The sequence below is a fragment of the Falco naumanni genome, chromosome 6 (genome assembly GCF_017639655.2).
Source record: "Falco naumanni isolate bFalNau1 chromosome 6, bFalNau1.pat, whole genome shotgun sequence".
Lineage (NCBI taxonomy): Eukaryota > Metazoa > Chordata > Aves > Falconiformes > Falconidae > Falco > Falco naumanni.
The window spans coordinates 89,971,228-89,998,841 of record NC_054059.1 but is presented as its reverse complement, the minus strand read 5'-3'; the positions used below and the strand labels follow the sequence as shown (position 1 = coordinate 89,998,841).

Sequence of the window (27,614 nt, the reverse complement as noted above, 5' to 3'; positions counted from 1 at the left end):
GTCCCCCAGTGCTGCATCAAGTTGGCATTGCCAGTTTACAGTGCTTCTGCATTCAAGTCTTCTTGTTTGGTCATGCAGACACATCTGCGGTAACAAAAATTTACTCTGAAGAGATTCATTAACTATTTGTAACTAGCCTGCAAGTATTTAGTGCTAAACGAGTAAGGGTAAAAAAGCAAATAAACCAAATAACCAGGGTTGAGACAGAGAGCATATAGCTCCCCTAAAATGCAGTCTTCCTGACACCCAGATACAGTTTCTGTCTCTGGCAAACGGGTAGTGGGAGGGCTACTCTGTTTTCAGTGTCCTCACAGGCACAGTATGGTGACCCGAAAAGGCAAGAGCATAATTCTCTTCTCACTTTTCCTCCTGTTCTGAACCTACAACTGTAAATGCAGGCTGGCAGAAGCGGCTTGCCTCACTGGCTCTTCACTGATGGATGTAATAGCAGTGGCTGCAGCTTTCGCTTGCCCAAAAGAATTAGTGGGCACCGTGCCTCCCTACGATTCTCCTAGACATTGCACCGCGCCTAGATGGCATTCTCTCACCCAGAACCACGGCCTACCATTCCTCCAACAAATCTGTAGCACCCTCTGCTTAGCCTACGTTCAAATCATTCTAGTCACTTAAGAAAACATCTAAAAAGAAATAAACACCAATTAAGGCACAGCCACTTTAGCACACTAAAGATCAGCTCTGAACATTATTTCCTTGCTATCAGATAAATCTCCCATTTTTGAACATTTCATTTTGTACTTAGATTATGTCTTCTCAGATAAGCTTTAAGCATTACCATCTGTTCTGCAGCAATCACATGATCCTATCACTTTGATTCAGTTGAATACAAATCCCTTTGACAATAGGGAAACAGCAAAATAACACACATTTGTTCCAAAAGCTACCACAACCGTAGATTGTTCAAGGGCTGCTTTACAGTGGACGTAAAAGACATGGGGAGACTCTTACACACCTCCTGTCTGTGCCCCACACTGTCCAGGCAGCATTTTGACACTGAAGCTCCTTGTTTGCTGGGGGGATTGAGTCAGTGTTTCAGCTGTGTGCAGCAGCCCCAGGGGCTGAAAGCTTAGCCAGGGCCCCATGCCTCTGCATGCCTGCTAGCATTTGGAAGCAAATCCTGACTCAGAGGGAATACACCTTTCTCTTGCAGATGTAAAAGCACCATAGTTACACCTCTCAGCGATCTCTGAGGCATTCTTTCCGCATCTGTCCTCTGCAGGCAACTGGCCCACAGCCACTACAGTTGGCCATTGCAGCAACAGATCTTCCCTGCTGGTTTCTAGGAGAAAGGCAAAAGCAGAGTTTGCACCCACTGTTGTGGCCACATCTATTAAGAAAACTCCAGTGAAAGACTGCTGCATATTATGCAGATATTTGGAGCATCCTTCTACTTAGAATAATTTCCCCATTGGAATGGACCTGTTTACCTGAAAAAGGATCCTATTCAGACTCAAAACATAGGAGACATTATAAAACATTTTTCTTTAAGGAATCTTTAAGGACTTTAAGGAATTCTGGAAGGAATCACACATCCCACCATCAAAGTAACTTGCACTTCCTAGCTTTGCATATGCAGGAAATGCATACAATCTGGATGAATCACCAAAAAAAGGTGCACTGTAAGTCTTCTCACTGTGCCCATCTACACTGCTCCTCAACATGGTGTTACAAACATTGTATCATTCAGAAGGTAATTTCTCCTTATTTTCACTCTGCATAATTCTCAGAGGGAATGTTTCAGCTGTATTTGTGGTTGAACTGCTGTATATTGATATTTGTAACTGACTGAAATTTAGGCTATTGATTTATTTTGAAGGAAAAATATAGCAATAAACCAATGCACTATAAATTCTAGCTGAATTTGGTATTATGACTCTTCTAATGTCATATAATTTACAGACAAATTCCATATTTCATTTTCTCTTCTTATTTTAATGGCACTGAGAATTACTGGGATATGAATTTCTGTACGAGAACTGTGAGGGTGAGAATAACAAAATGCTCAGGTTTCAGTGGTGCAAAGACAAAAATGTCTTGGACCATGCACTGTTCATTTGCAGTTTAGCATCTGTTTAAACTCGGGTGTTTTCTCCAAGTTTGTAAGCTGTTTCAACAGTTAATCTGCAAGCAGTTGGTGAATATAAATCTCTCAGAAACAAGCTATCTTTTTTCTATCAAGCTAAAAGGGAAAGGCTGATTCATTTTAAGAGTATTGATGACAGAAGAGCTCTGAATAGCATTTTATCTGCAATACTCGAAAGGAACGAAGTGCAAGTAAAACAAACAGTAACAATGAATGCATTTTTTTCAGGGGTGGTCCTCTTGGAAAATGTTAACCACATTAAAGTAGGTAGTTATTGAAATACGCAATTAATTTTAAGTTGATAGAAGTTGAAACTGTCATTCACCTGAGCAGGTGGTGGAAGAACCTTCTTGCATATCTGCTGATTGGGTCCCTGTACTGCAGCACAGTTGTATCCAAGAGGGGTCTTGTAGGAGCATAAAAGGTTCCAAGGCTTGCCTCAAGCTGTGCTGTGGAGTTCAAACACAGCAGCAATGAAACAAGTCAAACTGTTTCAATTACAACAGGTTGCTCATGTTTGCAGTCAGTCAAATTCCTCAAACACTGATGAAATGTGATGTTGTTATAGGACAGATAAAATTAAAATATGACAGGTTGTACAAACACAAATGTTCCTATAAACTTTCACTTTCAGGCAGAGTTGACAATGACTTTGAGCAACAGAACCTGTCAGAAGGATGAAGGAGTCTATAACACATCAAGTTCTCACCAGCAACATACAATTAAAAGTGACTCGTAAGAGTAGTACAGTTTGAACAAGTTTGTCCAGTAGAGATCAACTCTTGATTAGCTCAAATCATCTTTGTCCTCTTAGGCAGCAAGCAACAAGGAAGTTCAGTTTTTCAGGGATTATTGTGTTAGGTCAGTGGGTGACAGAACCCTTCATGTGATGCCCTTGAGGTCTAAGGAACCTCCTTCAGCCCACAGTTCTTTAAAAATTTTAAATAAAAGGGTCTAGAAACCCTAAGGGTGTGACACTCCTACAGCGTGTTGTAGTGTGAAACAGGATAACCTCCCCTGTAATCAATAAAATAAAGCCCTTTTGTTACAGAAGTTCTCTCCATTTTAAATACTTTCTGACTGCTATACTCCACAGCTGGAGCTCTTAGGTATTTTCCTGCACGTTTTAAATACAAAATTATAAATAATACAAGAAAATACACAGTATACGTTTGTGTCTCACATGCTTAGCCGAATGGAAATTCAGTGATCAATACTATTTATGTTATGTGACTTCTGCTTACAAGTTAACACATAGTACGAGTTCTTACAGGCAGAACAGGGAGAATTTGCTATATATTTGCTATATAGGCTCTCCCTTCAGAGTGAATGTGCAAACTGCTACTGCTAATCAGAATTTTGTGTGGGCTTTAAAAGAAAAATATAACCTATTGTCTCATTAGGCAGACAAAATCTCATCGATTAGCTGTTATTAATGTTTGCTTGAACTAGCATTTCTGTATTTAGTGATAGTGGTTCTTTATTTTCAAGCATAGTTACATTTTATTTTATTGGGCCTGACAGCACTGAATGTGCTAATAGTACTGTGTTAGTAACACTGGCAAACTGTTCCTAAATTAGGTTTTGCATTATCTTAAATCTAGACAGTAAGATAAGTTTAACTTTAAAGATATTTTCTTTCAAAGCAGCAGTCAATTTAGATTAAAATTGAATACAGCAGTATCTCTGCAAAAACAAGCCATACTCCCTTGCCATTGCTGTTTTCTTGACAGCATGTTTTGTACTTCTGAAATATTTCAACGTACATGGAATATGAGTAACTACACGCACAGTTATAGATTCATTAGAGAGCCCAGCTTGATGTTGAAGGTAGAATAAAGATCTCAAAGATAACTGCCCCACTGCTATAAATAAAAGGCCCCACTGGGTTTTGCTAATAAAAAAGAAAACAAATTACCATGCCAAATTTGTTAGGTTCACATAGAATAACTCCTGGACAGAATAAAATTCCATCTGCTGTAAATAGTGTTAGGGAGCTGCATGGGGGGAAACACACAGACATCTATTTATAATGTGCATATTTTTACAAGAGTTTCAAAACCAGCTTTTTTCATGGGTCCTTTTAAAAGCATGTTTTATTTAGAATTGATACACTATGTTTCTAATGCAGAGAGAATTTTTTTTTTTAATCAGATCCCCCAAAATGGGACAGCTGATGGCTTGGCAGCGATGTAGGCACCTTGGAGTTTTTCTATCATCAAACACGCATGAATCCTAAGTATTCTTTCTTGCCACAAAAGATGCCTGGTCCCCAGCTGTCTGCCTGCTAGGCTGGAGGATAACACCTTCACTAAATCAAGGCACTTCAAATCCTGAAGTTTATTGAGTCTCAAGATAGACAGCAAATCAAGAGGAAGGCATCACACCAGGCTTCAGCAGAGACAAGGCTGAACCTAAAATTCATCATTTATTGTGAGAGACCCCAGCTACTACTGCAGGGGGGCAGAAGATTACAGTGAGGACAAATGCCATAATCCTAAAGGAGGCAGCAGAGGATAGTGTATTCCCAGCCTTTGGTTCTTGTAATGAAAGAATGACCCTTCAAAAGCACCTTAAAAACCATACTAAAATCTCTTGTCCCTGCTGCAGGAAAAAGTCCCCCCTTAAGTTGGTGCTGTTTCAGCATGAATATGTAACAAAAGCTTCGATCCACTAGTCTGTAACATAAGTTACAGCATACGTATGTCACATTAAGTCATGCCTATACCATATATATATACTAAAATATGCATTATCTTAGTATCACTATTGATACAAACAAACTAAAATGCAATCAACACATTGATCCAGATTTTATTGAAGTAACTTGTCTACATATGACATTTGATTATGAAGTACCATAATCTGGCTGGCTGACTGGATTCTCAATTTTGTCTTCTCTATGCAGCCACTAAATACATTGTCATAATCCACATATGAATTACAAAGACACCACAAAAACACATTACAAATATAATCAGTCTCTTACCTTCTCTGTCTGGTGTAAGCTTTTGTTTAAGAAGGTGATTGACAATGGCACTCAAGCATATATAGCACTGATGACCCATCGTGTTCCAGTTCATGGTGTTCAGGACATTAATTGCCTCATGTATCTGGTCGTAACGAATGTACTGGTGGATGATTTCCACAAGGCCCAGCTGTCCTCTTGTGATCACACCTTTTACAGGAAATATTAAAATCAAAGGTAGCGCTATGAGTATGCTAAACAGTAGCTGACTACTTTTCAGCACAGTTAAAAATAACTGCCGTTGGTTAAAATTAGAAAGTTTGAGTTAATGGGTTTCAGTATTAAATTTTTTATGTGAGAGAGCTCCTTATTATCTTTGCATATTTAGATTGAGGGTGCTTTGGACAGCAGAGAAAAACCATCAGTGAATTTCACAATTGCAAGGTGGGCGACTGTGGCCAATACCCACTGGTGACAACATCACGCAATGAAGTTTGTTTTAAACACAGTAGAAAAAGCTTATTCCCTGTTTATCATTAATGGATTGTAGGTAATCAATTCATGTTCATAGCCCTTCTTCCTGTAGGGAAATACTGCTGGGCAACAAGAAAACCTGGCATTTGTCTCACGCAAACATACCTACGTATACAACTTTACAGCAGCTCAAACTTCAAAGCAAGTTACTCGATTACTCTCCACATTGCAATTGCTCTAGAACTTACTTCTAACTCAGCAAAATTTTTTACATGAAGCATTTCTTCTGTGAGGGGATATCAGGACAGATATCAACACCTAGGGACCTTTGAATTACCACTGCACATGAAACCAAGAACAAACTTGCCATAAGGGAAAAAAACACGCAACACATCACTCACTCCGTGAGAGCATCAATTATCTACAGCACTCTCTCTCTGAAAAGGAAAAATGAAAAGATTGTCAAAGCTTCTTGACTTGCAGATCTGAACTTCTGAACAGAAAAGGCGACTGAAAAGCTGCAGAAAGTAACATTACTAATTGCCTCTGACTACCCAAATGATCGTGCTACCTAGGCCACGCAAGGGATTTTGGCAGCTCCTGCTTGCTTTGGGTCACTGTGCTAGAGTAATTTATCACTACTGCTCCAGATATTGGAAAGAGATCAGAAAAAATTTCCCGAATAAATTTCCCCTCTCTTTAAATAAAAACATAATATTATTTTTTATGTTCTCCATTTATATTCTGATGTTGTTCGTCAAAGCTATTTTTAAGGAAAAAAATTCTGATGAGAAAGGGAACAAGCTAAACCTCGGTATTGTTACAGGATGGCTGGGGAAAAAAAGTCCAAAACCAGAGAAAAGCAGACCTGATATACAGAAAACATACCTCACAAAATTCTCATAAATGTAGTTGTGAATATTGTTTGTGATGTAAAATAAGGGAAAAAAAGTAGAGGAAAACTGACTATAGCTCGAGGACAAGTAACCTGCTGAGAACTTGCATATACAGATCTGACACTTTGGGGGAAAAAAGCTTTTTTTTTTTTTTTGTAACAAAGAAATAATACTTCAGTTTTTTAGTGTCATTGAAGAAAAGACATGGTTGTCTACTGTATTTCACTTTATATTTGCATGTATTAATGCCTATGGACATGATACTGTGTAATAGCCATGTTTAACCCGTGTATGTGTGATAGTATCTAATTGTTATGGTAGACTTTATTCCTCCTAAATGTTTAGTGTTTTTAAAGTATTACATAAGTTGGGCAATCTTCACATTAATCAGCAAATGAAGATGAAAATACTTATTTGCATGCTAATTAAAAACAATATTATATTTAAAATGTCTTTTGGAGCCAGCAGTGCTGAACCACTGGCACCAGTACCAAGTTTGGCATTACTCAAGATCTGGGTTGACATCAACGACAAGAAGCCGCAACGCTTTTGAAAATGAATTTGGCATTAGACACCAAAAATATTTGCCATTAATGTTTGAGGGTAAATTTAATATGAATCTTTTCCTGAAATAAATCTGGCCAGACAGCACAACGGAGGATTCACAGAACTCACCCAAAATCATCATATGTCAGCTGGAAGTTAAAAACATATTTGTCTATTCTCATTGACATGGTTTCTTAACAGATTTTTATGGGAAACAGTTCCAAGCCATGAGTTAATTATGGATTTTCTTTCAGTCCTGAATGCCTGTCTGGGTTTTGCTGTCATGGACTCCTAAATATTCCGTATAATTTATATTTGCATTATTTCTTAAATAGGTAAAAACTGCTGAGGTTGGGAAGCGGGGCTGACTAAGCAACACCGCACCACCTCGGTCGTGTGGCAGAATGAGAAGATGGGTAAAGCTGCAATCCAGGATGCAACAGAGCACAGCGTATTTTTGCACAGTGGACTGCAAGGAAGGAAGGAGGGAGGGATAGAGAGAGCTTTGCCTTCCTCCTGTAACAGATTTTATAGTAATTATACAGAATGAATTTTAAAATGTGATAACTTTCAGCTGTAGAGGTCAACATCTTCCCATTTGGATGCTTGACTTCTCCTGGGTGGTGCGCTTCCAGGCAACCTGCTCGGGAAAAAGAGGTGACAGCCAACTCGCTGCCTAATTGATTTAGGAACGGTGCCCAGGGAGACGGTCCAATTAAGTTTACAAGCTGGCAATTAGCAGGAAAGGCCTCTAAATCCCTGCACTGAGAGCCTGCCTGCCTTCGTAAGAACATAAATGTGCTAAAGATAGCAAGGGGAAAGCTGTACTTTCTGGAAAGCTGTTGTGAGAAAACCCCACAAGGGAGGACTGAAGAAAAGCAAGGTAGATGTGGGTAGAGTGCCTTCTGCTTGACAGGTAAGAGGTAATTTAGAGGTGTTTTTTTTCTAACGGCCAACATGCACAAAAACATCAAATAGCTGTTATAATTAGTGTTCTGGGGTACTCTGCAACTATTAAACCTGTCATTGAACATAATATAGCTGAATTATCTCAAAATAAACAGTAACTTGTAAACAGGTTTTTAAATATTTTTTTTTGATAACAATAATAATCTGCCTCAGCTCTTTTAAAACTACACAAACTATAAGTCAATCCAACATTTTTGTTGCTAACATCCTATTATATTACTTTACCTTTCTGCAGTGGTGTACGTAGTTTTTTAAATTCAGTCTTTCAAATGTTTAGGTCTGCAGCACTTTCAGACAGGATTTCCCCCCACAAAAGCTCATGCATGTCTTAATAAGTAAAGAAATAAAGTAGATTTTCAATCCTTACTGTCACCTATTTTTTTTTTTTTAGAAAGGCTTCCTTCTTCCTAATCTCAACAGTTTTATACAAAAGAATCATAAAAAAGTCCTGTACAGATCTACAAGGGCAATCGTGTTTCCCTGGACAGACAATGGGCAAAATGCTGAAATTTTCCAGGATGAGTATATTCGACATGGCTGTCTGCCCTGCTGAAACACTGGCTTGGTAGTCAGAAGATTTAAGCATGATTGTTTTTTTAGCTCTCAGTGGGTTTGCACCACTGTAACTTGCCTGACTTGAATGGAATGAATACAGTTCTCACTGATGAGCAACTGCAGGGGTTTTATTCTTAATTCAGCCACTGACTCGTTGTGAAACTCTTGGAAAGCCTTTTAGCCTTCCTTTACTGCTTCTTGTTACTCTGTTTGTAAAATGAAGATAGTTATGGTTTTACTCTCTTAAAGTCTCCATACACCTAAAATGAGAAGTGCTGTATCAAGTCCAAAATCAGTATTATTACTGCTTCTTTTACTCACAACTCCTGGCAAATTAATTGAGAGACCAGACTTCTCTGAAGGTTATGAAAACCTTCCTTCTTGTGTGAAAAGTCTTCAAGGAAAGAAATGATGCAGCTTCATATACTGAAGTCAGGAAGAACAGAGTATGGGGACAAATATACACTGTAATGGGAAGGACAGTTGCATCACACATACACGCAAAAAGATTAGGAAAGAAAATAGCGTTACTATTCTATCATTACAAATAGCCTGTTAGTGGTATTATTACATTAATACAATTCCTAAATTAATTATTTATTATTCCTAATAATAAATATTCCTAAATTATTATTAAATTAATACAATTCCTAAAATTATATACTGCAGATTAAAATAATTTTCCATATGAGAAATTGTTACGCTTTATTACAGTAGCAGGGAACACAATGGGACCCCGATCCAACAACAGATTGGGGTCCTATTCTGTCTGACCCCATATGAAAAAATACTAAGGAACTCCAAAACATAATGAACTCCTTGGTTCACACCTTCAGGTATCACTGGAATTACATGCTTTTAAGGCTACGGTCCTCTGTACCTAAAACAAGAGTGTTTCAAACTACAAAATACTTGTGAGGTACAGATGTTTCCTTCGGAGCTCAAGGTTCAACGGATGTGCTCAGTGACTTACCAAGTTTGAAGTGCAGTCCTCCCAAGGGTCCTTTGTCAAACCTCACTAACAAAAGGTCATGAATATCTGTGCTGCCAGTGCCGGCAGATGCAGCTGGAGGAGCAGTCCACTGGATCTGGACGAGGCTGCTGGGCACGTCAAAGTGTTTACTGAATTGCAGAGTGGCCTCAGGTGAATAGTCCTGTGCCAAGAGCTGAATTTTAACTGGGGACAGTGCCGTGTCAAAAACCTGCAGCTCCCCTTGAGAGCTGCCAACCATGAATATGGCTCCGGAAGGGTGGTAGGTTATTACAGTGGGCAGCAGCTCTGCCTGGGCTAACAGAGTCGCTTGGTTGTAGGCTTCGTACAGAATTATTGACGAATCTTCACAACCCAGGACTAGTTTGTCTTCTGTAACATCTCTGCAACAGCTGATGGCCTTGGATCGCAGTGGTATTCTGGTGACTGCCACGCACTGAATTTTGTTCCCAACACACTTGTAGACACAGCTGTCAGCCATGGGCTCTTTGTCTGCGGAGATGGAGTGCTCTACCGTGTACACCTGGCAAGGCTGACGAATGCTGAAGCAAGCATCGAGCGGGTCCCATTCTGTACGGATGTAACTCAGGACCTGAAAAAAACCCACGACATTTTGGCAGTCATTTGTAACGGTTTATTCTTACTTTGACAATATTAAAAAAAATAGACTGCTGCAAATACGTTTTCTCATGGGTCAGTAAGCCAAAACAACTACATGTTTTAGAAATAGAATTATAAAAATCTACTGGTTTAACTTTTAACATGTTAATGCCTTTGATGAAAAAATGCTGCAATATAGTTTGAGCCGTATTTGTTTGTCCAGAGTATGCAACAAATTAGCAGAACAGAAGATAAAAGAGAGGATGTTCCTAGGAGTGTTGGTAAGAGGAGAAATGAACAGCTGACTGATATAAAAGAATAACTGATTATTCACAAGTGGGCTGGGGGAGAAACCCCAAAATTTCTGGAAAAATGTATATAGGTTACTCCGAGCATCACATGTAGAGGATTTTTGATCGTTTGCTCTAGGCCATAGTAACAGAAATATTACACTGTGGTGGTAGAAACAATGGCATGTTTAAACAACGTATACTATACACTGCCAAATGAGTAGGTGGTGGATGTTCTTTGGTGCAATAGAGCTTCAGATGCAGTATAAATGAATTTGTGATAGCAGAAAAGGGGGACCATTTAGGGGTACCTGAAGGTTGAATGAACTAGAAGAACACCACAAAGGCAGAATATGATACAGAGGCAGCAGCTGGCAAAGAGCAAGAATTTGTAGTGTGGGAACACGGGAGGAACCATAAAGTGATGGAGGCAACAGTGGAGACCAGCGAAAATTACTGTCCTATAATATATGGGTTTGAGCGAGAGGTGTTATACAGGACTCGAGCAGGGAAACTGTGGGAGAAATACCAGCTGTAAATAAGTTACAAATTAGCTTCTGAAAAGCTGTTTCCCTGAAAGAGAGAGAAAACCAGTGTCTCTAGAAGAATGAGAGTAGTGGAAGTCAGTCAGAAACTTGCTGGTGTTTGTTCATGCAAAAATGAAGAGTGAAAGGGAGACGTCTGACCGAGCCAGCCCGGCCCTCAGGTGTACCCATAGCATTCTTCACACTACGAACTGAAGCCGCTGACCTGCCACTAATTTTGGAAGCCCCTTCTTTTGAGCCCAGGTGGTATGCAAGGACCATTTACACAGAAAGGGGTAACAAATGTGATTAAAGGACATAGAAAGGGTGAGGGAGGAAATCTGGAAATGTCACGTTGAAAACAGAAATGCACACATAACGTTAAAGCAATTTAAATTTGATTTCTACAGATCACAAGACCAACTGAACACATAATTCAGCCTTTCATCCTGCAAAGGAGGAGAATAAGAAATTAAGATTATTTTTTTGGCATACCAGCCCCTACTTCAGAAGCAACCAATGAATTTAAAGCCAAGTTATTAGGGATGTCAATCAGACTGATTAGGATTTTTTTTCTGAGAGTTTACTTATTATGTCAGCAAAAAGGTTTCTCATTCAAAAGAAAGACTAAAGGCATATTGCAATTCTGTGGCTGCAAATCAGCTGCTGGTTAATACAGTAGTCTTAGTTAGGGACATGCAAAGAACCACTTAATTCAAAAGCATCTAACACAGAAGCCAGTGCATCCAACATGTGAAAACTAGGTAAACCGATTTCAACAGAGTAGTGACCAATGAAAACATACACCAAAGAGGAATTAAAAGATTAAATTACTTATATAGTCTGAAAAACATTTCCTCACCTTGACCGTTCCCTCACCAATGACTCAGCCTCTGCAACTAGTCATTTATACCCACAAAATGTTCAGTGGCTACTGTGCAGATGTTAGAACTGCTGAAATGTGTAGCTTATTAGGGTGTTAAATTGCATAGCAAGGAAACCTGTAAGAGAGGTTATTGTGGACAAAGGATTACTGTGACCATACAGCGCTCTAACCCCAAATAAAGACAAGGTGAAGTGTTACTGTTTGTTCCCTAAGAGTATGTATAGAGACCCAGGTAGCTGCCTTTCAAATATGTGAAATAGAAATCTTGCCCAAGCAAGTCTTCAAAGCTTCCATAACTCCAGTGAAATGAGCCTTGAGGCCCTGTGGGACTCAGATTTCTGTCTTCCTGTGGCAGGTTTCAATGCACTGCATTATTCATCTACATATTTTGATCCAAAATCAGTGTTCCTCTCTGTTCATCTTCTCACAAGCTACAAGAAACTCATGAAGATCCACACAATAATCAAGATTGAGAGATGAAAGACCAAAAGCACTATTAAATTCTAAAGATAGACTGGCCTTGAAGGTTAAGACAATAGAGAAGAAAACATGTGAAACGTGGATTTTACAACTCCATGGGAATGACTGCTGGAAAACAGCAATGGAAATAGTCACAGAAAAATAAATGTTGTCAACTGATTGTTTGAGAGTCAGCAAGCAAACTGAATCCAATTAGTAATTTTGTTCTGCCTTGTTAGAGCAAAAGTGGGGCACAAAATTGCTCACTATGATTTTAATAGAAAGTAAGACTATATTTTGGAAGGCGAATTTAATGAGCCTTGAGATGAGAAGCTTCCCAGCTTCACACAATTTTGAGAGCAAATCCCTGAAAGGAAGTCTAGGGTAGGGCTGGTTGCTGTATAAACACAATTCTAAACTAGGAAAAAGCTCCTGCAAGGAGAGAAAGACAATTTGCTGCATTTCAAAACCTAACATTTGATGTAATGTTTAAACAAATTAGGTTTAAAGAAAACTTTTCTCGACACTACTGTTCATATTCTGGCTGAAAACAAGAGAAACATTTCTCCTTAGATTGGAACAGATAAGCTGCTTCTCATGCATCAGTGGCCTTCTGTGCCTCTTGGAGGAAGAGTACCAAGCCGAGAGACCTCTTTGTTCTGGTTTCCAGTTTTGCTGAATGTAACTGGTATTTGGCACTCTGAAGGGAAAAAAAAAAAAAAAAGAAGAATATTCTCTTTCATCTGAGAGGAAAGATTTTAGTTTCTCTGTCAGAAATGACTTTTATTAATTCTTCATGCTGCTAACTGAAAAACTAAAGCAGAGAGACATGCAAGCACAGAAACATGTTAATAAGGCCAAGATAATGCTTTTGAAAGATACGAAGTCTAACAATCAAAACACCTTTTTTTTTTTTCCAAGAAGATGGTATTCCATTACCTGCCAGTTGTTTTTCTACCTGGTAAGTAGCCACATGCTAGTAAATGCAGTGCACATAGTGCCTTAGCAGGCCATTCAAAGGAATCCGCCGGGATTCCTTCTTGGTGAGCAGTGGTCCTGTGGAACCCTCAAGGGGCACGTTAAAACAGCAAGGTATCTTTAAGTTAACAGAGCATTTGCTCGGGGAATGGGAAGGCAAAAGCTGGAGGAGTTCCTTCAGAAGTGGGTAGGACAACTGTAGGATTTGCGGAGGAGGGGACAGGGCAGCAGATCTAAAAAGGCAGAGCCGCAGTGCCACACGGCGGGGGGTAGAATTGATTCAGCGCCAAGTGCTTTCCATAAATCTGGGAGTAAGCACGTAGCCCTGGGTTTCAAGGGAAGATTTCTGGAAGTACATTGCATGAAGTACAACCAATTGCTTTCTGTAAAATAAATAAAGAAAGAAGTTGAAAAGTCACTTTTAGCTTTGTGACATGTACGCTACCAAAAAAATCGTAATTGTATTTAAATACCGTCCATGTAATTTATGCATGCGTCCCTTATTAACGTGGCAGGCATGCACCAGTACTGCACACGGACATTGTCTGCCCCTGTGCTCTGCATCAGCTAACCAGCAGTACGAGGCATACTATACATGTCAAGTTTTCAAATCCTAGTCAGAAATCGTAACAATCCAAGTAAAGGAATCTGTTAATCTTTGTAAATAAGAGGCCTGAATTAAGCTAGTTAAAATACTTTCTTTCATTTTATGTTTGAAAGAAATAACATCACTAGCTTGCGTGAGCAGTATCACCCTTCTGAGTGCAAATCTTTGAACACTTAAAATTAAAGTATTTTGCATAGAGTGCTGGGGAAGGTTAAAGTCCACATATCAAAACAAGTAAGAGTTTTAACCAGTAGTTCTTAAGCAGAAAATTGGCTTACCAGGCAGATAAAAAAAGAAAACAAAAGAAACAGAGAAATAAGCTTGCTGTGACTGAATTGTGTGCTTTTCACATGAGAAAAATGTTTGATTTATTTTATGGATGTTAAAAAAAAATTGCTTATTTAATTTCACACAGTGAGGCTCCAAATAACAACAAACACTTTAATTACAAATGTAGAGTGGGAAGTGTAGTGCACAATATAGTAAAATAGTTTTAAATACAGCATGGGAGATGGAGGAAAAAAATCCACCCTATCTTAAAACACTTCTAAAATAAAAATGCAAGGCTCCTACTCTAGGTTACTCATTTTACTGCACTATATTTACAGTCCCACATGCAATCTTATTATTTAGATCTTCAGCCAACATTTATTCTTATTTTATTTCAAAATTTATCATCATCATCTTTATGCCGTATTATTCATTGAACTTTTAACCGAATGTGACATCAAGGATTTTACATTCTTTGCTGTATGTGTGTGAGAAGTATTTCAGCTATTCAGTCACACGCAGTAGATGTTTTTCTGAGTGCTACAGTAATTGTAGGATAGCTCACTCATAAAAGATCTGCTGTGTTTATTTCACAACTTTGAAGCACATTGTGGAAGCAATAACTATTAAATATTATCTCTTGGGAGAAAGAAAAATAATATTCTCTCTCGGGCAAATTATGTTTTTCACGAGATTGAAGTATAATTTCAGTGATTTGCACTAGCATTAAAACACAGTAAAAATAAACGTGGCAAAGACAAATGCAAAGTACTACAGTAACTGAGCCCTAGCATCATCACCTCCTGTTAATTTATGTTTGCAGAATAAAGTTCATGTTGATTTTAACAAAACTTTCTCTCAAAGCATTTAATCAAAGGATGATTTCACATTGAATCCTATTTATTCATAGCAAATTGTTTGAAATGATTTCTGGAAGATTCCTCTTCTCGTTTTGAAATCAAAATGCCAGCATTATCTCTGCAGGGAGACAATTTAAATAGCATCCTTCATCGTTGATACTTTTAATAAAGAAGAAACAAACAAACCCTAAATAATTAAATAAATAGATTGGAGAATGGATGAGTTTACTGGAGGAAACAAATTCATGCAAGAAAGCAGACAAAGGTTCAACAGACAAACAGCAACATGCGTGCATGTATACAAATGTACACTGCACACCAAAGCAAAGTCATATGATAAAGAGAAAAGCACTTTTTTTTCTTCAGGGGATGATTCCTCACCAAATCTTACAGCAATCAACACAGTAAACACTGATCTCGGGCTAAAAAATGAAGGGAGCAAAACAAGTCAAGATTTTCAAGGAAAAAAAGTTGTTTTTAGAGGAATAATGTCTACCCTTAGCCTCAGTAGTAGCAAATGTTAAAACATAAAGCCTCACAGCATAATTCAAGTAAAACTTACAGTGTATTTTAAAATGTATTTCCTCCATTAAGTTGGAAAGCTGCTTAGTACACAACACCCCGAACACTGCATGCACAATGTGAATCACCCCGGCGCAGAACATGCAGTTACAGGACATCAGCACGATGAGGACTCGAGCTGCCTTGTCTGTAGCTATTCCTGTCCTCGTCCTAGTAAGCAAACATCACTCAGAACATTCTTCCAGGGATGAAGTAGCACCACCTAAGTGTCACGCTGACCTTTGCTCTGCCACAAGACAACAGGTCAGCAGCTGGCAGACCTTTTTGTGGTTTTTGTAGGTCAGCACCAAGGTGCTGTAGAACAGCTGGGGGTAGCACCCATTCATTTCCTCGGGCTTGGTTTACCTTTTCATAAACCCAATAACCCAAACAGCTCTTAATGGGCCAGACATTCAGCAATTCCTGCTTTTCTCTTAATTCCAGATAATAATGCTGGTTTTATCCAAGCTATATTATTATTTTCATGTAAAATGTTCGTGGTATTGTTTCACTACACTTCTATTTGATAAATGCTTCGAACTGCATCAGTTCATGCTTCTCATTCTTCTTCTGTTGACAATATTCATTTACTGGGAGAAAATGAATATTATTGGACAATTATGATAAATAAGGGTTTGCTTCCATGCATAACAACAGCATGTCATGGTTTTATTCCAGGTCTATACCTGAGGAACACTACCAATGGTAGGGCAGTAGAGGCACAAAGAGGCAAATAAGCATGTTTACAGAAATACTGTAGTTTTGTGGTATCTGACCGAGACAGTAACTGTTTAGAAGCTGTCTAGAAATGCCAACTACATTTCTGCTCAAGTTTAAGCTACCAAATGACCCTCAGAAGTTACAGGTGTTAAGGTTCCCCTCCAACACTCTATAGGGGAAAAATGCACCTCAGTTAATTGCAGATTGGGGGTTGATGCTACTTCCAGAGCTGCTGGGTTATGACATCCCCAATCCACGCACAGGAATTTAACCACTGCCCATAAGGAGCGCCAGAGAAATCTTGAAAAAAAACCCAACAAACAGTACCATAGGTACATAGGTACACATGATGGATACATTGGGGAAGCATATAGGCAGAGTATCTTGAGCCTCACACTGCAGCTCACTGAACATCCAAGAGATAAGTATGTGGAACAGAGTAGTTTTCAACCAGCAAGACAATTTGTCATCTATATATGACTAAGTTTTCCAATAGCCCTGGCATAGTGCTTGGCATTTTATTGACAAATACAGGAAAAGAAATGTCATCTGAAGATCTTAGAATTAAAACAGACAAGTACAGGCAAAAAATCAGAAGAGAAAGCAACTGGACAGTTAAATTTGACAGCCTGCTTTTAAAAATAATTTTCTTATATTTATATTACAATATGGGCCAAATTAAAAGGATTATGAGTTTAGGCCTAAAGCGTCAGTGAATGCTTATTATTATTATTATTGTGTTAAGCACCAGTGACGTGCTTGGGACTATACTAGACAACCTCAGCCCTGAGCAATTTAGAGTCTAAATCAGAAAAGGGTAAACCAAGGTGTATTGAAAGATGCAGAGCAATGCTGTAATTTGGAAATCTTCCTATAATATATTAAATGAAATGGAGAAAGCTTTAAACTGACAGGGTGGTTTCTGTGAATTTATTGGAAGAAATGAGTCTCTAAAAAAACAAACTGGAAAATAGAAATTGCTATGTTGGCATTAGGGAGCTTTCTGGAAGACGCGGGAAGGAAACAAAAGGCTGTCGCTGTCAGAACCTGGACATACGTAAGTCACGGTAAGAAATTAGATCTGAAGTGTTAGTAGGATGAAGTTTCATAATATCGAATTGGCACAGGGACTAGGCTGAAAAAGCTTACAAAGAACAGACACACGTTTTAGCTACCAGAGTAATTTTTATATGTGGTCGGGCATAGCTGCAGGGGGAATTGAGAACTGCAGGTGTATATCAGGCAGAGGAGAGAGATGAGTCAAAGATGACCGCTAGTGGAGAGAGGTCAATTGAAAAGAAGTAAAGAAGGCAGAACTGGAGGTAATTTAAACTTAAATTCTACAGTGACTAATGACTTAAATAAAGAAAAGCTCTCTCAACTACCTTTTTTCTTTTCCATTCAATATATAGAAAATCCCAAGGGGAAAAAAAACTTCACTGAAATTAGTATTAGTTATCAAAGTAATAATTCCAAGACATTAAAACATTTACATATTCCCTAATTAAAGAGAACAGGATGTTATTTGTAAGAGCAGCTTATTCTAAAGTGTTATATAGGGTTTTTCCCTACAGGGAAATAGCCTGTAATAGGTACTCCAGAGCAGCTACTCCACAGCTGATCCTCAAGTTTGTGCTCTTCTCCCACAGTCAGTACCTTTTTAGTTCATATTAGTAGTGGCTTAAACTAAACTGAAAATAAAACTCCAAATACAGGAGCATCTATACAAGATGATAGTCCAGAACAGCTGTTTAAATTCAGGTTCCAGTTCCTCTCAGAGTATGCCCAGATAGCTTCATTTTTAAGTTTTACCTAAGAAACTGGATTCAAATATTCCTAAACAGATGAAATCAAAATAGAAAAGATTAAATGGAAACATCTGCCTAAAAAGGTAAGCTAAGCAGTGTCAGGAAGAGGGTCAGCTTGTAGCCTTGTAACTTGTAGCTTACATTCCCACCTGTAGATGGGGAATTCTGACTCTTTCTTTAAGAAAAAACTTGGTCTCTGATTTGATCAATACTCATAGCAACAATTTAAGTAGCATCTGGGTGCAGCTAAAGTCTTATAATGAAACACTTAAAATAGATGTAAAATGCTTATCAGTTAACACTGCAGACAACATAAAATAATGGCATTAGACAAGCATGCAGCAGCTACAGTTTGTAAGATTAGAGTTTTCTAGTGGTACTCTGACACTTATTCTCAGTTCTGACACTTATTCTCAGTGTTAGCAGCTCCAAAGCTATTCCACCGTAAAGACCCAACTCCTTTGCTACTTTTCTCAGATTGCCAGTTTTGATGTGAAAATAGTAAACATACTAAATAAGGTGCTTTTTCCATTAAATACCGAACTTTTGCTTTTAAGATTAGATTGGCTGATCTTATGATTTTCACCATATCTGTTCTTTCTATTTACCTGAATATGCATTTAAGTTGAACAGTTATTTCTCTAGCAAATCCGAAAAATCAAGAGAGTTCAGCACTTTACCTCCAATTTGCCATGTGCACAGCCTAACAGCAATAGGTTGGCTCTGTCCCTCTCACAGGAAATAGGAGACCAAGGCCATGCTCCATCACTAGTTGCTGACCACCAGCAAATGACCATATCTTGCTTACAGTTTATTGCCAGGTGACGTTTCATCCTTCTACCTTCTGGTCCAAGTATATCAACATAAGAAATCTGATGGAAGAAAAATGCAGGAGATATTTGAGGTGTTAAAATAGCAAAGTAGAAGCAATAGGGAGCATTTACTTTGGATGTGTGAAAGAGAATATATATATATATACACACACACAGAGAACTGCGTACATATATCTTCATATAGGCTGTCTGTAAATGTAAAAAATATCTCCTCAGACAGAAAAAGACATGCTCACACCTTTATCTATGGGGAGGGGATTGGGAAGGAAAGGAATGTGAGTTAAGAAGGAATTTACTGCAATGACTCCAATCAATACCAAAATGTACAGTCATGGTTGCTTGACAGCATCGACCTACACATAGGATTTAAGCTTAGCCATATTAAATGACAAGTTCTGCAAAGCTGACCAGGGAGCTAAGGCTAGTGTTTAAAACATAATCAGATATTAAATATATTCTACAGTGTTTGAGAAAGTATGTATCTTTCTTGTTCCTCCCTAAATTAAGGAATCCAGATACAAACATCTGCTTTGCAAGAGAATATATACTTTTATGCATAATGTGGATGAGCTACAGCATCATGCGTAAAGTTTATGCAGCTCTTGAGAATTGTGCCTCTTTCTCAGAAAGGATTTGTGGAATTTATTATTCAAACTCTGTTATTTTGGAGCATGGTTATTTGAAAACATGAGCAGTGCACCATCTGTGTGACACATGCCAAGGAAATATAGATTGCACCGCATTTCTGCTTAAGGAATTAATGGAAGGTTGATAGCTAGGGGAAAAAAAAAACTATCTTGCCATTGCTGGTCAGCAATAATCGAACCACTTTCTGGGGATTAAGCGCATGGCTAAGCCTACTGGACCAGACACTAGCAAAGGGCAGGGGGTCTTCTTATCAGAGAAATGCTTCTGGAGCCAGTCTCACTACATGACAGATTGCTTTCATATTCCTGTCTGCAAGGCAACAAAGGATGGCAGTAATGCGATAATGCCAGAGTGCAATGGGTGTTAAGAACCCGTTGCATTTATGTATTGTATTTAGTAAATAATCAGGCTCATCCAAATTGTGATCTCACCACTCAACCAAGGCCATTAAAATCAAGGTTAATGCTTTAATAATCCTTTGCTGTTTTTTATATGGTCAAAAAGAACCCTTTTCTATTTGCATGGTCATAATATTATTGACCTCTTCATCCCCTGAATACACATCAAAAGGAACTGAAATCAAAGTAATTACCAATGTTGTTCTCTCATGGTAAACATTTAACTCCTTGTACTGTCTCTTCCTTCAGTAAATTGAAATGGATTAAAAAACCACAGATGGGAAAAACTTGCAAAAGGTCAATATTTTCAGAATACCCTGTTTTACTTGTCAAAATACTTAGAAGCATAACGATAAAACATACAAGAAGTTAACAGGTACTTGTTACTTGAATTAAAGATATATATAAATAGTCAATTTGGTGACAACACATTTATTACGATGGAAAAACACAAGTAGTTTCACAGATATTAATTAGTCCTGTTTTGCAGTATTAACTGTTGACAACAATTTCACCTGTAATAACAGCCACAAATCTTTTGTAAACCTTTATGTCTTGCATTAGACATGGCACTCTCAGACATTAATGTTGCTAAAAGAAGACAAATGATCATAGTTCTTATGTTTTGCTGGTCTTCAAGACCATAGCAATTCCTACAGTAAGTCTTCCTGTATTTTTATAAAGTGTAAACAAAAGCCAAGGTGCTACTGTTTAGAAAGGAAGGGGATGGAGAACGTCATTCTCCCATTTAGGTATATATTGTTTAAGACCCACAACTTTTGGATAAATACCCAACTGTGAGGAGGAAAGCCTGGCTGACTTGCTGTTATTATTAATAGCACTCTGGTAGTCCAGTACTGCATAGTGTTCCCTGCCAACTTTGCCCACCATGAGGCTGGACACTGAACAATATGAAGTTGCCTCTGTCCAAGTAAAGTACCAAAGAAATTATGATGTTAATATGACAGAAATTTAATTATATCATTACATATGATCGTAAGCAAGCATTCTCCTCATTGCAGAAATGGGAATTTAAACCCGAATGCTATATATATTTCTCAAGGCTACCAAAAGTCAGAGGCAGAAATGAAGGCTACACTTAAATTTCCTGAATCTTAGCTCCAGATTTTAATCCCGTGGTAGTTCTATACCACTGCAAGCTACCTTTTAATTCAATTTCTCTTGAAAAAAATGTCAACACTAAGGAACTGTTTTTTTTCTAAAGCCTGTATTGTTGCAAGTTTGCACATTCGCAATTGAGGACCATCTTTTGTTTCTTTTGTACTACTGATAGTGACACTATTGTTGACTGTGTCTGTCATCTTTTAGCTTTTCTAAGTTTGACCAAAATCAGCCATGAAGAACTCTAATTCAATGCAGAGAGCTGACATAATATTATTGCAGTAGTGAATAATACCTTCTGCTGGCTCACACCGGTGCAATTTTGAAGATAATAAAAATTATATTTAGCTGCCTAACTAGCAAGCCTCACACAAAAGAACATTCAATTAAAAAATGCAAATGCCTTTTTTTGGCTGGCAAAGAAATAATCCATAGTGATTCCCACTGATTTCAAGAGAAAGCAAAGTTAACATTGAACATGGAGGCGTTTCGAGAAGCTCAGCTGTGTCAGCAAAGAACTGAACACAACAACCCTATTAAGGAGTGCAGCAGATATTTCTGGTTTCCTAGGGCAGAAAGGCTTTTCTATGGATTAGGCTTTTCTTCTTTCCCAAGAAAAAAATGCCATAACCATTAGATCCAAAATGTGCCAATGATACTCAGAATGCAAACTTACTTTCTAAACATAAATTAAGCAAGGAGCTATGGCCTCACAATTAAATGATGAAGGCAGTCTTCAGCTCACCACAGCTTCTTCGTTAAAGTTCAGCTCTATTAAAAAAAAGCCAAACCACACCACACACCAGACTTGCTTCTAAAGCAGAACCTTAACAAACGCCATCGGCCAGGCACAAGTGCACATCATTTTAAAGTAAACTACGTATCAGCTCAGTTCCTGGTGAACAGTGAACTGTCTCAAATCCACGTTATAGAGGTTGGATCAATCTCGCAAACACAAGTCATTGCTGAAAAGAGGCCCTGAACTGAAACAGCCTGGAAAATGTATTAGATATTCACCCTAGCAGAAAGTATTTCTACCAAGCAAGTTAAAACGTATTATGGCAAAACTTAAATTAAACACATCCTTAAAAAGCTTGCCTTGCAGATGCAAACTCTCTTATGTGAAGAAGCAAATTACAGAGGGGTTGTCAAGGGGAAAATATTTGCTAGCACAAGACTGTTTTCCTTAACATTTATCCTGGCTGAAATAAATACAACCTCACAATTTTGCTCACTATATCTTACTACCTTTCTTGGGCAAAGGCTTGCCTCTTCTTCATTCTTGCAGTGAACTAGACGCAGCCCCTTTCCTACTCTGCCTGTTCAAAGCTAATTGCCTTTGGTTGGTTATTGTTTGATACTGTGGTAGTGCCAAGCACTTTCACCTAAGGCCAGCCACTGCCCTGACGGCAAAGAGCTTATGGTTGAAATAAGTTATGTCTACACTGCCCAATCCATCCAAGACACAGCGTAATTCAGCTTGAGATGAGCTGGTTCCTACTGACATCCCAACTGGCTAGTTTAAAGCCAGCTCAGCTCTCTCTAGACTGCCTTTCAGCTACTACCGTCACTCCTATGTACACGAGACACACTCATACATAAAGGGCTGGAAAAAAGGAGTATTTTAATCTTCACTGTGTACGTACTGAACTGAGATACAGAGGCACCGAGTCACTTGCCTAAGGTCACATACATAGTTTGTCAGTGGTGAGAAACCCAGCTTTTATATCTTGGGTCCTAGCTCAGTGGCTTAATTGCAAAACCAACTGTCCCAACAATACAATTACTGTAACTACAGGGAAAGTTAAGATTTCTGCGAAGAATTACAACAGTCTTGTGCCTCAGACAGATGACTGAGTTCATGTGTATCAGCTGAGCCATAGTAATTGACCGTGTGTGCGTTTTTAGCCCACAGCAGACAAGAGGTAAAACACATTACCTTAAATCTTTTACACTGAGGTTTACCATTACAGATTTTGCTTCATGCTTGTTAGATGCTGAGAATGTGCAAAGGGTCAGTTACTGCTGCTCAACAGACACAAGGTAATCTGTTAAGCAGGGGTAACTCAACTGTGTGTCTGAGCCCTGAACCTAAATACAGTAGAAAATTGGATCCCTCTTGGCACAGTATTCTAACTCATTAACTCAGAATGCCATGTAATTTTTTTTGACTTTTCAATAACTGCCAGTTTTAGAATTTGAGCTGTTCTGGTCAGTTATATACAGGTTTGCAATTTATACTGCTATATACTATCAATGAGTACCTGTGATTCATAACGTAAAGTTACTACGGTATTTACAGTCACCACTGACAGCTATACCTTGAAGTCCAAACAAGAGAGTTTTTCCAGTCTTTTGTTTACATTGGGAGAATCTATCTTCTTTGTAAACTGAATAAAGCAGAGTTGGTTATGGTTCTCAAACGACAAGATGATGAAATTGTCTGCAAGAACAGCTGAAAAACAAATAAGAATTGTCATCACTGTAATACCTGTTTCTAGTAACAAAACAAATTACTGAACCCTCCTCCGAGACATTGGAAGAAGCAATTTTTTCAAGACAGTGTCTTAAATATTACACTGAAGCCTCTGTAATCTCCTAAAAGACATCAGTGCGTCATCCTGCCAGGACCTTCTTGGAAATGAGAAATAAAGCCTAGGGAGTACTCCGATGACATAAACCTGAATAAATTATCTCATATCAAGTTACCCCTACATTCAAATATATGTTTTATGCCCTTCCACATTAATTTTCATCTCAGTTCAGCATTCATTTTTTTTTTATGGTAGCATCCACCAGTATTTCAGAAATGCACCTAATACAGCACAGCAGGATGATAAATGCAAATTAGTACTGGAGGTGTATTTGGTATTTTGATACTGTAAGGTTCTGGGTGCTGCTGCAGACATCAAGGAGGCTGTTACATACAGGATTATGCTTTAGAGGGGTTATGGATTTGTTGAAAGCTTCACATGGGGGTACCCAAACAATAAAGGTAACCAAGATGGAACCAAGAACTACCTTGGAGTCTGGAAAAGTGCAGTGGAATCCCTGCTGTTATCATAAAGGGGTGCTAGACCAAAATAGTTCAATATAAAAGTTATTAACTGATATGACAATAAAAAATAATTACACAAGAGTATCTAGAATTCTTCCCAAGTGCTACCCAGTTATTCAAGCAGTGGCCACATTTAAAGAGACGTCTGACAATGAAGTGAGTCACCAGGGTTACTAGTACCAGATCACTGAAGAATTGTTAATGAGAATCGGGTTTAAATTAAAGCTAGCAAGCTGTCTTCAGAAAGTAAACTCAGAACACTCTGCTAAAAGGGACTGAGGGTAAAAAAACCAATGCAGAACCACCCTTGAAAAACAAAGAAAATGCATTTTTTACTATTATCCTAGATTCTTAAATGTATTTTACATACTCTTAAGTAGACTGACAGTTTAGTCTCACATATAAACATTGAAAACTGGCTACTCAGCTTTGCTTTGCTTTAGTCTGATTTATAACCAGTTGCATTTTCCAATAGTCATGTACTAGCACAGCTCTGAAGTACCTGGTATGCAAATGCTAAAGAGTAAAGTTTAAAGCCAAATAATTGCCTTTGAAATGTAACATTAACATTAGCTTTTGAAAGAAAAAAAAAAAAGAAATGGTGATAAAGTAGCTGCCATGGTGAGTTTGAAACTATAACTGAGATCCTAAACACAGACGAACAGTCAAAGCCACTGAGTATGGTACCCTCAATATGTGCACAGTTAAAATATTTTGATATCCTCACAGAATTCACGTTACAGATGACCTGCAGCACACCTCAGATGCTTCTGAAATTTGTTTTGGCTGAAGGGAAGAAAGCAGGGTTCAAAGATCCCTGGGCAGGCGTGACTGTGACTAGTGGTGCCTTGATTTTCAGTACCCGTGGCTGTCCTGGGTAGGAGTGGAGATGCGATCAGCATGAAGGCAGCTGTGGGCACAGCTGGGCCAGTACAGAGAGAGGACCATGTGCTGCAGAGCCAGGTTACCCCCAAAAGGCAAGCAGTCTCGTTCATGCTCTATGTACTAGTACCGCAAGACCTCAGTGCCACAAAATAATTTACAAAATGAGAAATACTGTTTTCCTTCAGGAAAGGATTTTTTCCCATAATTGCTAATTAAATTAGCTTTTAAATTTTGCCTATAAATAATAAAAATCAGTAGTAGAGACAGGAGGATTATAAATGCAATCTTAATTCTGTATTTTGTACACACAATCTGACCTTTACTCCAAGTGTTACGAGGACATGCTACTCTGAGAATTACAACATACCGTAAGTAATTTTGGCAGACTGTAATCCTTATCCATTTCTACATATACGTGATTTTTAACCATAAGAACTATTATTTTTACACAGAATTCTTGCATTATCAAATTTATTTTGGCCAACTTCATGATCACAACCCTAATTCCAACTCAGATTTGGAAAGACATGCAATTATGTTGGATTAAAGTTAATTTATTCTACGACAACATTATGTTGTGGTTGACACGTAAGGACAGTTCAGTACAAAAGTTTGCATTTTGAACACTATTTGCACAGGTAACAAAAGTTTGCATTTTGAACACTATTTGCACAGGTAACAAAAATATTTTCTTTTGTTGATCATGAAAATAAAAACCGTATTGCAATGACAGGTGTTGGGGTTTGCTTTTACTGAACAGAAGCAGTCCTGTTTCACCTTCAGACACGGGTATTATCAAACATGGAGGTTTAAGAAATTCTTGAGAGTAAGGAAAAACTATTACGTAACATTATTTATAGCAGTTTGAATGGCATAACTGTAGGAAAACATATTTGTTGCTTTATTATTCCTTTAGTTGTAAGCTTTTTTAGTAAGTGGTATTTTTTTTAAAAAAATTTGTATTCCTACCACATATTAAGCCAATGTCAGGCAAGAGATGTACAATTTACTTATACATTTAATATTTATTAGTTTTTTTTAAAAAGACAGAGTTTTCTAAATAAGTTCTACAAACAACTTCAATCTGGGTATAAACTTAGCTTTCATGCTTTCCTATTTTCTGTCACCTGGAAGTATGAAATCCTCTTTCTGGAAATGGCAGGAAAAGTTGAGATGGAACTAGTATTCCAGTAATTTAGGTGAAGGGCTAAAACAAAGGAGTCAAGACATTAAATGTGTTCTGTGCTGTGTCACTAGTTGGTAAAAAATGAAGTTACATTTTTTAGAACAACAACTCTACTAACGTAGTTACATTAATGTTAATTTTCAAGAATAAACTAAAACATATTGATAAGAAAAGGTCAGAGAGACACATTTTTGCAGGTTTCTTAAATAACCAGGCCAATATTCAACAGATGACTGGGTACGGAAGGAAATCAATTGCTAAAGACCAAAGCTAAATCTAGTATATCTTATTAAAAGGATGTAATTTGGGTGTACTTTTTAAGAGTTTGGAAGATAATGCACATGTAATTTGGCTCACACAAAAATTCCATATTCTTGATCACGCAGATGCCAAGATACCTGGCTGAGTTCTCAGTGGTGGTCTATAGAGACACAGTGGAAAAACTATAGTAATTTTCTAAAGCTGTTAAAAACAGGTACACTTTCAGAAGTTTTCTCTGCCTTAAACTAAAACTTTGTTTTGAACAGTCACTATTTAATAACAATAGTGAGATTCTGGAAGTCTAGAAACTAAATCAGAACACCTCCACATAACTAATGTTATCCAGCCTTTATTAATAAGTTAATATTTTAATAATAATTATCCCACGTAATTTATCAGTTGGCTAATGTTTGGTTCTGTCCCATTCTCCAACCTATGAAGTAAAAATGACAAGTTCAAATGGCATGTTGACAGTGATTAAAATGTGTAAGAAACCGAATTTTAGAAACCCATTCAGTATTTGACAAGCCTGAAAACTTTGATGTTAAATATTATTCTTAAAGTGTTCTTAGTCCTGAGGGTTGTAACTATGGCATTACATGCAATTACTTGTTGTGTTTGCAAGTCCCCAATGGCAATAATTAGTCTACCTGTTGACATACTGTTTCTCTGCTCTATTGTTAATGTAGGCAATTGATTTGCACGTGGGTGTAATTACCATCACTGATGGTGTCGGAGATGAGCTTCCCCACCAGGGTCCTGTCAATCACCACCTTCTCCAGCTGTGGCCCAGAAAGGCTTAGGGACACCAATACACCTGAGTGAAAGAGGAGCTAAATCCAAAGAGCGAGAAAACAAGACATCAAGAATCATTAATAAAGTGAAACGTTTCAAGGTACATATTAGCAGCTGTCCATTACATAGTAATCTAATTTTCAAAATTACAGAAAAGACTTATTATCGTTGATGCAAGGATGTCTTATAATGACTTTGAAAGCTTTTTCGATGAAAGAGAGAGACGTAATCCAACACTGAATTGTACGGGTACAAGAATTACAATTGCTGAACACTTGAAGAACATGCATGCTAAGTTCTCAAATGTTGCATGAAATGTACTGAAATATTTCATTAAAAATGGAGATCATAATTCTGTCCTGAAT

General features: G+C 38.0%; 1 protein-coding gene across 4 annotated transcripts in view; it reads right to left on the bottom strand.

Moving 5' to 3' along the window:
- LOC121090079 (WD repeat containing planar cell polarity effector) overlaps positions 1–27,614 on the bottom strand; it is a 153,973-nt gene that overhangs the window by 61,887 nt on the left and 64,472 nt on the right. For all 4 annotated transcript variants that reach the window (XM_040598108.1, XM_040598107.1, XM_040598109.1 and 1 more), the window contains 6 exons: positions 27,173–27,287; positions 23,386–23,519; positions 18,744–18,935; positions 9,483–10,092; positions 5,091–5,279; positions 2,427–2,550 (listed from right to left, as the gene is read on the bottom strand). In XM_040598108.1, coding sequence (XP_040454042.1) covers positions 2,427–2,550; positions 5,091–5,279; positions 9,483–10,092; positions 18,744–18,935; positions 23,386–23,519; positions 27,173–27,287 — 1,364 coding nt within the window. The remainder of the gene's footprint in view (positions 1–2,426; positions 2,551–5,090; positions 5,280–9,482; positions 10,093–18,743; positions 18,936–23,385; positions 23,520–27,172; positions 27,288–27,614) is intronic.